At 46.3% G+C, this 15,000-nt stretch overlaps 1 protein-coding gene across 1 annotated transcript in view; it reads left to right on the top strand.

Annotated features, from left to right (window-relative positions):
• Positions 1-15,000, top strand: part of jakmip3 (Janus kinase and microtubule interacting protein 3) — a gene marked incomplete at both ends in the record, with an annotated part of 37,676 nt that overhangs the window by 3,249 nt on the left and 19,427 nt on the right. The window contains 3 exons of the mRNA XM_084194207.1: positions 155-397; positions 10,495-10,692; positions 13,579-13,698. Coding sequence (XP_084050333.1) covers positions 155-397; positions 10,495-10,692; positions 13,579-13,698 — 561 coding nt within the window. The remainder of the gene's footprint in view (positions 1-154; positions 398-10,494; positions 10,693-13,578; positions 13,699-15,000) is intronic.

Raw genomic sequence — 15,000 nt, 5'->3', positions numbered from 1 at the left:
CAGGGGCAGTTTAGGTGGTCAAGGGCACAACGATAGTGGATTGTAGTAATGTTCTGATACCAGCGGAACCTACAGTAGCCAGTTCAGTCCATCAGCGACCTTCTGGTTACTGGTCCACCACTCTAACCTCTGGGTAACCTGCCCTCCATGTCAGGTGAAGACGGCTCTGTTTGCGGAGGCGCGTGAGGAGGCGAGGCGTGGTTTTGAGGGGGAGAGGAGCCGACTACAGCAGGAGATCTATGAGCTGAAGGGGATGAAGAGACAGATGGAGGAGGCTCTGAACCTGGCCGTACAGGCAGACAAGACCAAGGCTGCTGAGATACGCTCCGTCTACCATATACACCAGGAGGAGATCACCCGCATCAAGAGGGAGTGTGAGAGGGAGATACGCAGACTGGTGAGAGAGAGATTAGACCTCATTGCTTTATAAACTGTACGTGTAATTTACAGTACCGTGATCCCTTTTGAATGAGAGTGTAATGTGTAATGGAGGGTGGATAATAGTATTATAGTAATCCTTCTACCCCCCCCCTTTACTACCACTGTCTTTTGTCTAAACTAACACCTGACTTATTTCACCTGCTAGCACTGACTTGTTTAAAGAAATGTAGTTATTGTGATCGAGATGTAGTTGTCCCTGATTGCACTAACTTTGCTCACAGCTGCTTGTTTGAAGAAGTGTACTTACTGTGATCAAGATTGTGGTTGTCCCACTGGCTATCCTAAGTTGAATGCACCAATTTGTAAGTCGCTCTGGATAAGAGCGTCTGCTAAATGACTTAAATGTAAATGGATAATATGGCATTTACTGTAATGGGCTTTTATTGGGCTGGAGTGAGTAGAGATCAGGTGACCTGTGAGGAGAGCTCAGAGATCGTTCTGCCCTCTGATGTGTCAGCAACAGTCTGAAAGTGCTTCCTAAATGGCACCTTATTCCCTACATAGTGCACTACTTTAGACCAGAGCTCTATTGGCCCTGGTCAAAGTAGTGAACTATATAGAGAATAAGGTGTCATTTGGGAGGCACCCTGATGTACTGAGCCCCAGGAGGTCCAGCCACCACTTTCCCTATAGTCCGGATCACTCATCCACAGCTGTGACATATCAATGTATACACTCCTGAATACTGCCTCAGCAATAGGCTAGCACTGCCCTAATACTGCCTCAGCAATAGGCTAGCACTGCCCTAATACTGCCTCAGCAATAGGCTAGCACTGCCCCAATACTGCCTCAGCAATAGGCTAGCACTGCCCCAATACTGCCTCAGCAATAGGCTAGCACTGCCCCAATACTGCCTCAGCAATAGGCTAGCACTGCCCCAATACTGCCTCAGCAATAGGCTAGCACTGCCCCAATACTGCCTCAGCAATAGGCTAGCACTGCCCTAATACTGCCTCAGCAATAGGCTAGCACTGCCCCAATACTGCCTCAGCAATAGGCTAGCACTGCCCTAATACTGCCTCAGCATAGGCTAGCACTGCCCCAATACTGCCTCAGCAATAGGCTAGCACTGCCCCAATACTGCCTCAGCAATAGGCTAGCACTGCCCCAATACTGCCTCAGCAATAGGCTAGCACTGCCCCAATACTGCCTCAGCAATAGGCTAGCACTGCCCCAATACTGCCTCAGCAATAGGCTAGCACTGCCCCAATACTGCCTCAGCAATAGGCTAGCACTGCCCCAATACTGCCTCAGCAATAGGCTAGCACTGCCCTAATACTGCCTCAGCAATAGGCTAGCATCCGCAGGGTATAGCCAGGTGAATGTAGCAGACAGGCTAGCAGACAGGTTAGCATCAGCAGGATATAGCCAGGTGAATGTAGCAGACAGGCTAGCATCAGCAGGGTATAGCCAGGTGAATGTAGCAGACAGGCTAGCAGACAGGTTAGCATCAGCAGGATATAGCCAGGTGAATGTAGCAGACAGGCTAGCATCAGCAGGGTATAGCAAGGTGAATGTAGCAGACAGGTTAGCATCAGCAGGGTATAGCCAGGTGAATGTAGCAGACAGGTTAGCATCAGCAGGGTATAGCCAGGTGAATGTAGCAGACAGGCTAGCATCAGCAGGGTATAGCCAGGTGAATGTAGCAGACAGGTTAGCATCAGCAGGGTATAGCCAGGTGAATGTAGCAGACAGGTTAGCATCAGCAGGGTATAGCCAGGTGAATGTAGCAGACAGGTTAGCATCAGCAGGGTATAGCCAGGTGAATGTAGCAGACAGGCTAGCATCAGCAGGGTATAGCAAGGTGAATGTAGCAGACAGGTTAGCATCAGCAGGGTATAGCCAGGTGAATGTAGCAGACAGGTTAGCATCAGCAGGGTATAGCCAGGTGAATGTAGCAGACAGGCTAGCATCAGCAGGGTATAGCCAGGTGAATGTAGCAGACAGGTTAGCATCAGCAGGGTATAGCCAGGTGAATGTAGCAGACAGGTTAGCATCAGCAGGGTATAGCCAGGTGAATGTAGCAGACAGGTTAGCATCAGCAGGGTATAGCCAGGTGATTTTATAGGGCAAGCTGCAGTATCTAGGAGAAGAGGGGGAGGAGGGAGGGAGGGAGGGAGGAAGAGGGGGATGAAATGAGAGGAGAGGGAGCTCCAGAGGAGAGTTATATGACATCACCACAGTCTGCAGATGAAAGCATGTGGAAATAAGCTATTAAAGCAGAATTGAACGTCTTAAAGACAGAGATGCTCGATGGATCCCCCTAATTGCTTCTGAACATTAATGTAGGATATCTAGACTGCAATGTTATGGCTTGTATCTAAGACAGGGCCTTATTCCCTATATAGTGCACTACTTATCACCAGGGCCTGCATAGGGCTCTGGTCAACAGTAGTGCACTATATAGGGAATAGGGTGCCATTTTGGATGTTATGCTTCTAAACATGAATATAGGCTATCTGGACTGCAACGTTATAGCTTGTGTCTAAAATGAAGCCCTATTCCCTATATAGTGTGCTACTTTGGTCCAGGACCCATAGGGCTGTGGTCAAATATAGTGCACTATATAGAGAAAAGGGTGCCAATATAGACACAGACAGATATGGCGTGTCCCCCTCATTACTTCTGGAAATGTATGTGGGCTATCTAGACTGCAATGTTATGGCTTGATGCACAGATGTTATGGCTTGATGCACAGAATGTAATAATTGAAGCTGTGTATCTGTGGGGAGAAAATGAGGTTTTAAACATTGCTGATATTAGCAGAAAAGGGCTAATTTGCAGGTTTCATTTCCAGTGGGTTCAGATGTTTAGTGTTCTCCTCAGAGGGAAGCAGCACATGAGTTACTGATGAATTACAAACGCCTTGTCAGCAGTTAGTGGGACAGTGGTTAGGGGCTCTGGCAGTAGCAGCAACTCTAGTTAGATGCTAAATAACCTACCTATTAACCCTCTCGGCAAGCCATTAGGGATCTGCCTGCCTTTACCTTCATAATTAATACCTTTAATTATCCTTTCCAATAACGTCTTGTTATGTAATGAAGAAATAAGACACAGGAGGGTACGCGTTACTGTAATTATTGGTACAGGGTGATGCGGTCGCTATGTACGGAACTCCTAACCATTTCATAACACCATTTATGGAAATCTCTCTTGCTTAAAATACAGGCACGATATATCCCCAAAACATAACTGTAGCACAGGGATATTGAAGAACTTTAGCCTGCATGTTGCCAAATGTCAAGCCATAGCCTATACTCGTTTTTCACATCTTGATTTTTGTTTTTCCCGAGGATGATTGATTTATGGCTCAATCATTTCAGTTAAAAATGCTTTGAAAATGTCAGCCAGTACAACATTTTGGCATGGTGCTCTCATTGGGCACTTGACTATAATAGGAATCCTGTCTGCCTGTCCTTTTCTCTGTCTGTCTGTCTCTTTGCCTGTCTTCCTGCCTGCCTGTCTTCCTTCCTGCCTGCTCGTCTTTCTGCCTGCCCGTCTTCCTTCCTTCCTGCCTGTCTTCCTTCCTGTCTATCTTCCTGCCTGTCTTCCTGCCTGCCCGTCTTCCTTCCTGTCTTCCTGCCTGCCCGTCTTCCTTCCTGCCTGTCTTCCTGCCTGCCTGTCTACCTTCCTGCCTGTCTTCCTGCCTGCCCATCTTACTTCCTGCCTGTCTTCCTGCCTGCCCTTCTTCCTGCCTGCCTGTCTTCCTGCCTGCCTGTCTACCTTCCTGCCTGTCTTCCTGCCTGCCTGTCCACCTTCCTGCCTGTCTTCCTGCCTGTCTTCCTGCCTGCCCGTCCTCCTTCCTGCCTGTCTTCCTGCCTGCCCGTCTGCCTTCCTGCCTTCCTTCCTGTCTGTCACACACACACACACACACACACACACACACACACACACACACACACACACACACACACACACACACACACACACACACACACACACACACTGATGGGACGAGACCCTCCGATGGTTCCTAGTCATAGAGACAGTGATAGAGATGTGTATGTGTGGAGCATAGCAACTGGCTATCTGGGAAAGATGCTGGCTGTCTGGAAGTAGAGTAAATGTCACGCCTTGCTTCCCAATGACCTATCCTTTCTCCCAAAGTGTGCACTTGTTCACTTCACTTCATGGAGTTGAAAGGATGAGTGGTATAAAAAAAAAATGGTGGAAACTCCCTATAAGCCATGCTTACACCAGTCCATTGCTTCTGAATATGTGAGGAGGGAAGCAGCTGCTGTCTGGCTCTCTGGAAGTGGAGAGAGGGGAAGGTAAACTGAACCTTGTTCCCTATACTCTGTGTTGTCTGAAGGAGATGAGACAGGAACAGCATGTTTAGATAGAACCATGACTACACTTGATCTGGAACTCCCTAATATCACAGGGTTAATACCAGGCTGACTGGCACTAAGGGACATAGAAGAGGAGAGAGGGAGAGAAGAAGGAGGAGAGGAGAGGGGGAAGAGGAGAGGGAGGAGAGGAGAGGGAGGAGAGGAGAGGAGGGAGAGGAGAGGAGAGGAGAGGAGAGGAGAGGAGAGAGAGAAGAAGGGGGAGAGGAGAGGAGAGAGGAGAGGGGGAAGAGGAGAGGGAGGAGAGGAGAGGAGGGAGAGGAGAGGAGAGGGGGGAGAGGAGAGGAGAGGAGAGGAGAGGAGAGGAGAGGAGAGGAGAGGAGAGGAGAGGAGAGGAGAGGAGAGGAGAGGAGAGGAGAGGAGAGGAGAGTCGAGTCTCAGGCTGTCCACAGCCTGAGACAGTGGACAGCAGCCAGTGGGTTTTAAAGCTAACCCAGCCTGAGACAGTGGACAGCAGCCAGTGGGTTTTAAAGCTAACCAGCCTGAGACAGTGGACAGCAGCCAGTGGGTTTTAAAGCTAACCCAGCCTGAGACAGTGGACAGCAGCCAGTGGGTTTTAAAGCTAACCAAGGCTGAGACAGTGGACAGCAGCCAGTGGGTTTTAAAGCTAACCAAGGCTGAGACAGTGGACAGCAGCCAGTGGGTTTTAAAGCACTGCTAGGCTAAATGGATGCCGTGCTTCTGTGTACCATGTTCCAGTGGTTGCTGGGATTTCTGAGCATCAGCAGGGCTTTTGGATTATCCACAAGATTACATCTTGAGATCTGAAGCACCATTCTTTGAAAAATTATCTCAGTGCTCCCTGTGTCTGTGTGGTGTGGCCCACCAATGACAGTGGACAGCAGCCAGTGGGTTGGACTCAGCCAGAGTCTATGATCCATGCCACAGGACCTATCTCCATTCACCTAGTGAGTAACGTTAGCCCCCTCATTTAGGACTCAGCCAGAGTCTATGATCCATGCCACAGGACCTATCTCCATTCACCTAGTGAGTAACGTTAGCCCCCTCATTTAGGACTCAGCCAGAGTCTATGGTCCATGCCACAGGACCTGTCTCCATTCACCTAGTGAGTAACGTTAGCCCCCTCATTTAGGACTCAGCCAGAGTCTATGGTCCATGCCACAGGACCTGTCTCCATTCATCTAGTGAGTAACGTTAGCCCCCTCATTTAGGACTCAGCCAGAGTCTATGATCCATGCCACAGGACCTGTCTCCATTCACCTAGTGAGTAACGTTAGCCCCCTCATTTTGGACTCAGCCAAAGTATATGGGCCATGCCACAGGACCTGTCTCCATTCATCTAATGAGTAACGTTAGCCCCCTCATTTAGGCCTGCCTGGCGCAGTCTCACAGGGATACACACCCTTATCACCATGGAAACACCATTGCCGGGCACATCACTGCCATCATGCGTATTTGTATGTATTATGGATCCCCATTAGCTGCTGCCAAGGCTGAGACAGTGGACAGCAGCCAGTGGGTTTTAAAGCTAACCAAGGCTGAGACAGTGGACAGCAGCCATTGAGGCAGTTCAAAATTAAGGCAGTTATACAATTTTAAAAACATTACAATACATTCACAGGTTTCACAACACACTGTGTGTCCTCAGGCCCCTACTCCACCACTACCACATATCTACAGTACAAAATCCATGTGTACGTGTGTGTGTATGCGTATGTTATCGTGTGTGTGTATGCATGTGTCTATGTTTGTGTTGCTTCACAGTCCCCGCTGTTCCATAAGGTGTATTTTTATCTGTTTTTCAAAATCTAATTTTACTGCTTGCATCAGTTACTTGATGTGGAATAGAGTTCCATGTAGTCATGGCTCTATGTAGTACTGTGCGCCTCCCATAGTCTGTTCTTGACTTGGGGACTGTGAAGAGACCTCTGGTGGCATGTCTTGTAGGGTATGCATGGGTGTCCGAGCTGTGTGCCAGTAGTTCAAACAGACAGCTCGGTGCACTCAACATGTCAATACCTCTCATAAATACAAGTAGTGATTTGAGCCAGGAGAGGTTGACATGCATATTATTAATGTTAGCTCTCTGTATACATCCAAGGGCCAACCGTGCTGCCCTGTTCTGAGCCAATTGCAATTTTCCTAAGTCCTTGTTAGGCAGAGCAGAGCAGATGGTCACTAGCCACGCTAAAAGAGAGCCACACTGTGACCTTGTTAGGCAGAGCAGAGCAGAGGTGGCCACCAGCCACGCTAAAAGAGAGCCACACTGTGACCTTGTTAGGCAGAGCAGAGCAGAGGTGGCCACCAGCCACGCTAAAAGAGAGCCACACTGTGTCCTTGTTAGGCGGAGCAGAGCAGAGGTGGCCACCAGCCACGCTAAGGGAGGAGGGAAGACATTCGTTGGGGCGTCAGAACAGAAGAGAGGAGGCTATCATTGATGTGGCTCTCCAGCTACCCATAGTGCACCTCTCCTCTGGGAAGAGGTGTGTGAGAGAGACTAGCAGCCATGAGAAGACTGGTCCTAAACAGTGTGACTGGTCTCTGTGTGTGGCTGTGGGACTGGTCTCTGTGTGTGACTGTGGGACTGGTCTCTGTGTGTGACTGTGGGACTGGTCTCTGTGTGTGACTGTGGGACTGGTCTCTGTGTGTGACTGTGGGACTGGTCTCTGTGTGTGACTGTGGGACTGGTCTCTGTGTGTGACTGTGGGACTGGTCTCTGTGTGTGACTGTGGGACTGGTCTCTGTGTGTGACTGTGGGACTGGTCTCTGTGTGTGACTGTGGGACTGGTCTCTGTGTGTGACTGTGGGACTGGTCTCTGTGTGTGACTGTGGGACTGGTCTCTGTGTGTGACTGTGGGACTGGTCTCTGTGTGTGACTGTGGGACTGGTCTCTGTGTGTGACTGTGGGACTGGTCTCTGTGTGTGACTGTGGGACTGGTCTCTGTGTGTGACTGTGGGACTGGTCTCTGTGTGTGACTGTGGGACTGGTCTCTGTGTGTGACTGTGGGACTGGTCTCTGTGTGTGACTGTGGGACTGGTCTCTGTGTGTGACTGTGGGACTGGTCTCTGTGTGTGACTGTGGGACTGGTCTCTGTGTGTGACTGTGGGACTGGTCTCTGTGTGTGACTGTGGGACTGGTCTCTGTGTGTGACTGTGGGACTGGTCTCTGTGTGTGGGAGAAGCATTTCCACGGTGCTGTAAGTATTGCTGTAATTTCCTCCTAAGATATTTTCTGCAAGTACAGTCCAGTCACTAGTGATATAGTGTATGCTGGGGCTTCCCCAGCTAGCACTTAAAGTAATGTTCTCAAATTGTTCCAAGAACATTAAGAAACAACGTTCTTCAGTACCTCAGCATAATTTTTCCCACAGGTTTCCTAATGGTTCAGTTCTCAAATTGTTTCAGAGAAAGTTAAGAAAACTTTCCATAACAACCACAAGAAAACGTTAGTAACGTTCAGAGAACGTTCCAAGAATGTCATGTAAAAACATATACATTCCGTTCTCAGCATCAACAAAACTCTCTATCTCTATCTTGTGTGTTCAGGTGATTTGGTCACGCCCACTAATTGGCCACACCTGATTTTAATGAGTTCTTGTTTCCTTTGAAATGGTGTCTGTTTGAATAGACAAAAATGAACAGCTTTGTATGCATAAAATCAACATGGCATGCTAGCTCCATCCTGGTGGCGCAGTGGACTAATTCCATGGCTAGAAAACTGAAGATTATAGGTTCGAAACTCACTGATGCCATGACACAATAAAAAATAAAAAAGGATTTCGCGTGATTAATGCCTAAGGAAATTCATTTCCATGTGGTCCTATCTGTGCTTGGACTTCAAAAAATAAGCTAGCAGTGTTATTTAAAGTCCTATTGAAACATTCAGTGAAAGTTTTAAGGACGTTATTCAAAAATCTCCAAATAACCTATAATTTCCGTTCTCAGAAAAAAATCTCCCAGGAAAACTTTCAAGGAACCAGAGTAAAACATTCTCAGAACCTCCCTACAACCTTCCCAGAACAGGATACATTTTCACTTCTGTTCTCAGAACGTTCAAAAAACTTTCTGTTTTACTGGTCAGGAAATGTATGGCTTCAATCCCACAAATCAAATCAAAAAAAATAATAATGTCACATGCACCGAATACAACAGTGAAATGCTTACTTACAAGCCCTATGTGAAAGCAAAAACATACGTTCCCACAACTTACAAGAAACCAAATGTGCTAGCTGAGTTGGGACTGTTGTGAATGTTCTAAACCAGGGTTCTTCAATTCCGGTCCTGGAGGGCCGAAACACTTCTGTTTTTTATTACTACCTGGTAGTTAATTGCACTCACCTGGTGTCCCAGGTCTGAATTAGCCCCTGATTAGAAGGAGAGGATGAAAAACAGAGGTGTTTCGGCCCTCCAGGACCGGAATTGAAGAACCCTGTTCTAAACAGTAGCATGCAGAATTGCAGATATCCGGGAAGAGCTGGGGCATGTGTGCTTTCCCCGGGACATTAGCAGGAGTATATCATGTAATTTCACTGAGATTGATTTGTTGTGATCTTGTTGAATGTGACCCTAGACTGTGGTTGCTGCCAGGCAATACAAGTGGGATCTGTAAAATGAATGAAGCATTGATTATAGGAAAGAAACAGTACATATGTGGGGGTTCTTATTGTGTTTCTAATGTTTAGTAGCTACAGGATGCACGAAGGAAGCTCCTGTTCTCTGAATGGCCAATCAAACAGGGCGGGGCTTGTGGCTGGTCTTGCCAACCTTTTGTCATGGTGACGGCCGAACAGAACAGTAGCCTACGTGTGCATGATGCGGCTCTGTGTCTGTGTGTGTGTGACTTTTTGTGTGTGCTCGTGTGCGTACACGCTCATGCTCGACTGAGCTCCTCTCCTCTGTTCTCCTCTCCTCTGCAATGCTCTTTTCTCCTCTGTTCTCTGCTGCTCTGTTCTCCTCCTCTGTTCTCCTCCTCTGTTCTCCTCCTCTGTTCTCCGCTCCTCTGTTCTCCGCTCCTCTGTTCTTGTTCTCCTCTGTTCTCACCTCCTCTGTTCTCCTCTGATCTTTTCTCCTCTGTTCTCCTCTCCTCTGTTCTCCTCTCCTCTGTTCTCCTCTCCTCTGTTCTCCTCTCCTCTGTTCTCCTCTGTTCTCCTCTGTTCTCCTCTCCTCTCATCTGCTCTCCTCTCCTCTCCTCTGTTCTCCCCTCCTCTGTTCTCCTCTCCTCTGTGCTCCTCTCCTCTGTTCTCCTCTCCTCTGTTCTCCTCTCCTCATTTCTCCTCTGTTCTCCTCTCCTCTGTTCTACACTTCTCTGTTCTCCTCTCTGTTCTCCTCTCCTCTGTTCTCCTCTGTTCTCCTCTGTGATCCTCTCCTCTGTTCTCCTCTCCTCTGTTCTCTCCTCTGTTCTCCTCTGTTCTCCTCTCTTCTGTTCTCCTCTCCTCTGCTCTCCTCCTCTGTTCTCCTCTCCTCTGTTCTCCCCTCCTCTGTTCTCCTCTGCTCTGTTCTCCTCTGCTCTGTTCTCCTCTGCTCTGTTCTCCTCTGCTCTGTTCTCCTCTGCTCTGTTCTCCTCTGCTCTGTTCTCCTCTGCTCTGTTCTCCTCTGCTCTGTTCTCCTCTCCTCTGTTCTCCTCTGCTCTGTTCTCCTCTGCTCTGTTCTTCTCTCCTCTGTTCTCCTCTGCTCTGTTCTTCTCTCCTCTGTTCTCTTCTGTTCTCCTCTCCTCTCCTCTCCTCTGTTCTGCTCTGCTCTGTAGATGGATGAGATTAAGGTAAAAGACAGAGCTTGCTGTGTGCTGGGGAAGGAGCTGGGGGTTCAGGCTGGACACACCCAGAGGCTCCAGCTGCAGCTAGCCCCGATCAGGAGCAGGGAGGCTGGGGCAGGAGGACACCTCCACAGCCCCAAACCAGACACTCCTTACCCCAGTGGTGCAGGAGACACCTCAGAGAGCCTCGTAAGCAATCTCTCTCCCTCCGTCTGTCCTCTCACTGCTGCTTAGTAGCTTATAAATGCAGGCTAGCTAGAGCCTGTACCTTCTCAAAGGCATGCCCTTTTGTTGCCTCTTTGCAAGTATTCATTTTGCTTTCTTAGTGAATGTTTTTGATCACCACCTTTAGCTGCTTCTAAATGCTTAGATGGAGTCTAGAGTCCTGCCCTGGCTGAGCCTAGTTTCTCTCTATTCCTCCACCCAGCACCAGTCCCTCTCACCTTCCTTTACTGTCTATTCCTCCACCCAGCACCAGTCCCTCTCACCTTCCTGTACTGTCTATTCCTCCACCCAGCACCAGTCCCTCTCACCTTCCTTTACTGTCTATTCCTCCACCCAGCACCAGTCCCTCTCACCTTCCTTTACTGTCTATTCCTCCACCCAGCACCAGTCCCTCTCACCTTCCTTTACTGTCTATTCCTCCACCCAGCACCAGTCCCCCTCACCTTCCTTTACTGTCTATTCCTACACCCAGCACCAGTCCCTCTCACCTTCCTTTACTGTCTATTCCTCCACCCAGCACCAGTCCCTCTCACCTTCCTTTACTGTCTATTCCTCCACCCAGCACCAGTCCCCCTCACCTTCCTTTACTGTCTATTCCTCCACCCAGCACCAGTCCCTCTCACCTTCCTGTACTGTCTATTCCTCCACCCAGCACCAGTCCCTCTCACCTTCCTTTACTGTCTATTCCTCCACCCAGCACCAGTCCCTCTCACCTTCCTTTACTGTCTATTCCTCCACCCAGCACCAGTCCCTCTCACCTTCCTTTACTGTCTATTCCTCCACCCAGCACCAGTCCCCCTTATCTTCCTCTGAAGACTAACTGTAGCTTTGGAGGGCTGAGAACCTCAGTCTCAACCTTCTTCCCTATCTCTACTAGTGGGTTCTCCTCACACCTGAGAACCATTTATGTAGAGGTCTCCTCTTGCCTGAATGTCATTATCTCGTTCCAAAATGGCACTTTCTTTGTCCAGAGCCCAGTTTTGGACTCAATTGTGCCAAATACGGATATATACAGTATAATACAATGAAGCTTCCTGCTTATGTTCTGTTATTAACATACAGTATTATTATTATTATTATTATTATTATTATTATTATTATTATTATTATTATTATTATATTCTTTCTGCAGTGGGTCTTTTGGCATTAAAACTGGGTTGTTTTCCCTCTACATGTTGCCATGCGAACACACAGTAGCTTTCTTAACATGCAGATTTTCTATACTTTATTGGTATTTAATATATTAATGATTGCATTTAATAATGACTGCATTTAAAATAATAATGACCTCATTTAATATAATAATGACTGCATTTAATAATGATTGCATTTAATATAATAATGACCTCATTTAATAATGACTGCATTTAATATAATAATGACGGCATTTAATATAATAATGACCTAATTTAATATAATAATGACCTCATTTAATATAATAATGAATGTATTTAATACAGTAAGGACTGCATTTATCAATGACTGTATTTAATACAATAATGACTGCATGTGTTTTGCTGTTATGTGTTTTGCTTTCTTTCTGTTGATTCACTAGTATTGGTTGGCTTCTTTCTTTTTCCTCAATGCTTCTTCGTGTCCTATGTAACCTTAGCATTAAGCTACAAAACGACATGAGTTTCTATCTACATGTTATATTGGCTCATCTGCAGCTAGGATGTTCTCTGTTGTTGAAAGATGTCTCCTGCACCACTGATTTAAGGAATTCTTGAGATGTTCATTGAAGGTTTTCTTAAGATCTCGTTCTTTCGTCTTCCGCTATTTATTTTAATATTTTCTCATTTTCAGCTCATAAATATGTATATGAATCTCTGAATTTTCAACATAGTGGACACAAAAGACTGTACATTTCAATTGTTGATTAAAATTTGACAGCAAATTCCTTGTAATCCAATTGACACACGTCACCATTCCCTGTTGAAGAACTAAATGTATTCTTTTGTAATTGTTTTTCAAGCACAAGATGTGCTAGCTGTTCTTTCAGCACCAATCCAAGCCTGCCTGCTGTGCACCAGTCCATGGCATGTGACGTCCTCACTCTATAAAGCACATCACTTGCACACCTTCACACCGTCACGAATATTCACACTCCCTTACGCTCACCTACTCATGCTTACAGAGTAGACACCTGTTATCTCAACAGGCGGCTTATTATTATTATCGGCATACTTCTCAATGTAGGTAGTCTCTTCTCACAGCTGCTGAATCTGAGCGCCATGAGTCAGGGGTAGCAAGGACCAGGCTTGGGGGTCAATTCCAATTGAAGTCAATTCAGGAAGTAAATTAACGTTCCAATTCAATAATTGAAAAAAAAGGGCATCTATTTTCAATGACTTCTCAATAAACTGAATAGGAGAGGATATATATATATTTTTTTAAAATTCAAATCACTTCCTGAATTGACTGCCTTCAATTCAAATGGACCCCAACCATGATGAGTAGCAAGCTAGGCTGGGCTGTAATAAACACCAGAGAAAGCTACAGTCGCCTTTTAGAATAGTGCTTTCATTTTGGATGGATGGCAGAAAATGGATGGATGGCTTTTTTCAGTTTATTATTTGTTCCGTGTAAGAATGAATGTGCCCCACTGCCCACTTTATTACACTATTATTTAGAAAATCCATGTTAAAAGGAACCCAGAAGTGTCCAGGTGTATTTTCACTGCATTAACTGAAGTTTCCACATGGAGTGTTTACAGTGAAGTTCATAGTTCTTTAGATAACTGGGGCTCAGTGTGTGTGTAGCCTAATATACTGTGATAATATAGCCTATAGGAGTCTGGGGATGGTTTTGAGGTTATTCCCAGTTATCTGCAGTTGGTGTGTGTTTCAGGAACAGCAGTTGGATGAGAAGGACGCTCGGCGCTTCCAACTGAAGATCGCCGAGCTGAGTGCCATCATCCGCAAACTGGAGGACCGCAATGCCCTCCTGTCAGAGGAAAGAAATGAGCTGGTGAGCAGTTCTGATATCTTCCAATCGCAAGTATCTTGCTGCTACAAAAGTGAGTGTATTGGTGCGTCACCCATTGATAGAGAGGGCTGAGGATATGATCATGGTATTGTTGTAATGAATTCTGACTGAATGGATTTTAAGCCACAGGAAAGTCTTATCTTTTGCAGAAGATATAGTCCTAAAAAAATGACCAAATGGAATACTGATCGCAACACACACACACAGCTTCCTGGAAGAAGAAAGCATGTTCACTTTTCAATCACGATCCTCCATTTGCTGTAGCCAGTATTCATGCAATAGCTAAATGTTGTCAAGACAGTGAAGACACATTTCAGTCATCCTAGGAGTTATGTGATAGCTATCTGATAGGTGACAATATCTCCTCTGGTGATAAGATATTCTCCACTAACCTGCTACATCGTTAACACTTCAGTCAGAGGGATTGGCAGAATTAAAAAACGGACTCTCTTATGTGATTTAAACTACTGTTTCTGCTTCTGGCACAACAACAGGCTTTGGTATTGGATCAGTTTGGTTCTGGCACAACAACAGGCGTTGGTATTGGATCAGTTTGGTTCTGGCACAACAACAGGCGTTGGTATTGGATCAGTTTGGTTCTGGCACAACAACAGGCTTTGGTATTGGATCAGTTTGGTTTACGCACCTTTTTTATTTTGCGTGACCTTCTAACCACCTATTGTGAAAGAAATGCATAAACAACATAGGGAGTGTTACGTTACTCACTACGAACAGCGATCAGCGTTTACACACTTTTATTATTCATCACTGTCTGTCATGCTGTCAACCTTCCTGTCATTGCAAAGCTCTCACTTATTTAAAGAGCTACTAAGCTGAGTATTGTTTACAGGACCATAGCACCGGTTCCAATCCAAGTACCAATGCCATTTGTCAAACTCCAGGCGGTGCTTTGGTCAGATGACATGAAAATAGAGTTCTATGGCCAAGCACACCAGCGGTGAGTTTGGCGTCGGAAAACGGAAGCATATGCAGAAAGTTACCTCATACCTACGGTAAAATATGGTGGTGGATCTTTGATGTTATGGTAAAATATGGTGGTGGATCTTTGATGTTATGGTAAAATATGGTAGTGGATCTTTGATGTTATGGTAAAATATGGTAGTGGATCTTTGATGTTATGGTAAAATATGGTAGTGGATCTTTGATGTTATGGTAAAATATGGTGGTGGATCTTTGATGTTATGGTAAAATATGGTAGTGGATCTTTGATGTTATGGGGCTATTTTGCTTCCACTGGTCCTGTGGCCCTTGTTAAGGTCAACG

This window comes from Coregonus lavaretus (genome assembly GCF_964263955.1).
Source record: "Coregonus lavaretus genome assembly, contig: HAP1_SCAFFOLD_2772, whole genome shotgun sequence".
NCBI lineage: Eukaryota > Metazoa > Chordata > Actinopteri > Salmoniformes > Salmonidae > Coregonus > Coregonus lavaretus.
The sequence above is the reverse complement of the archived record's forward strand: the minus strand, read 5'-3'. Positions and strand labels throughout refer to the sequence as shown.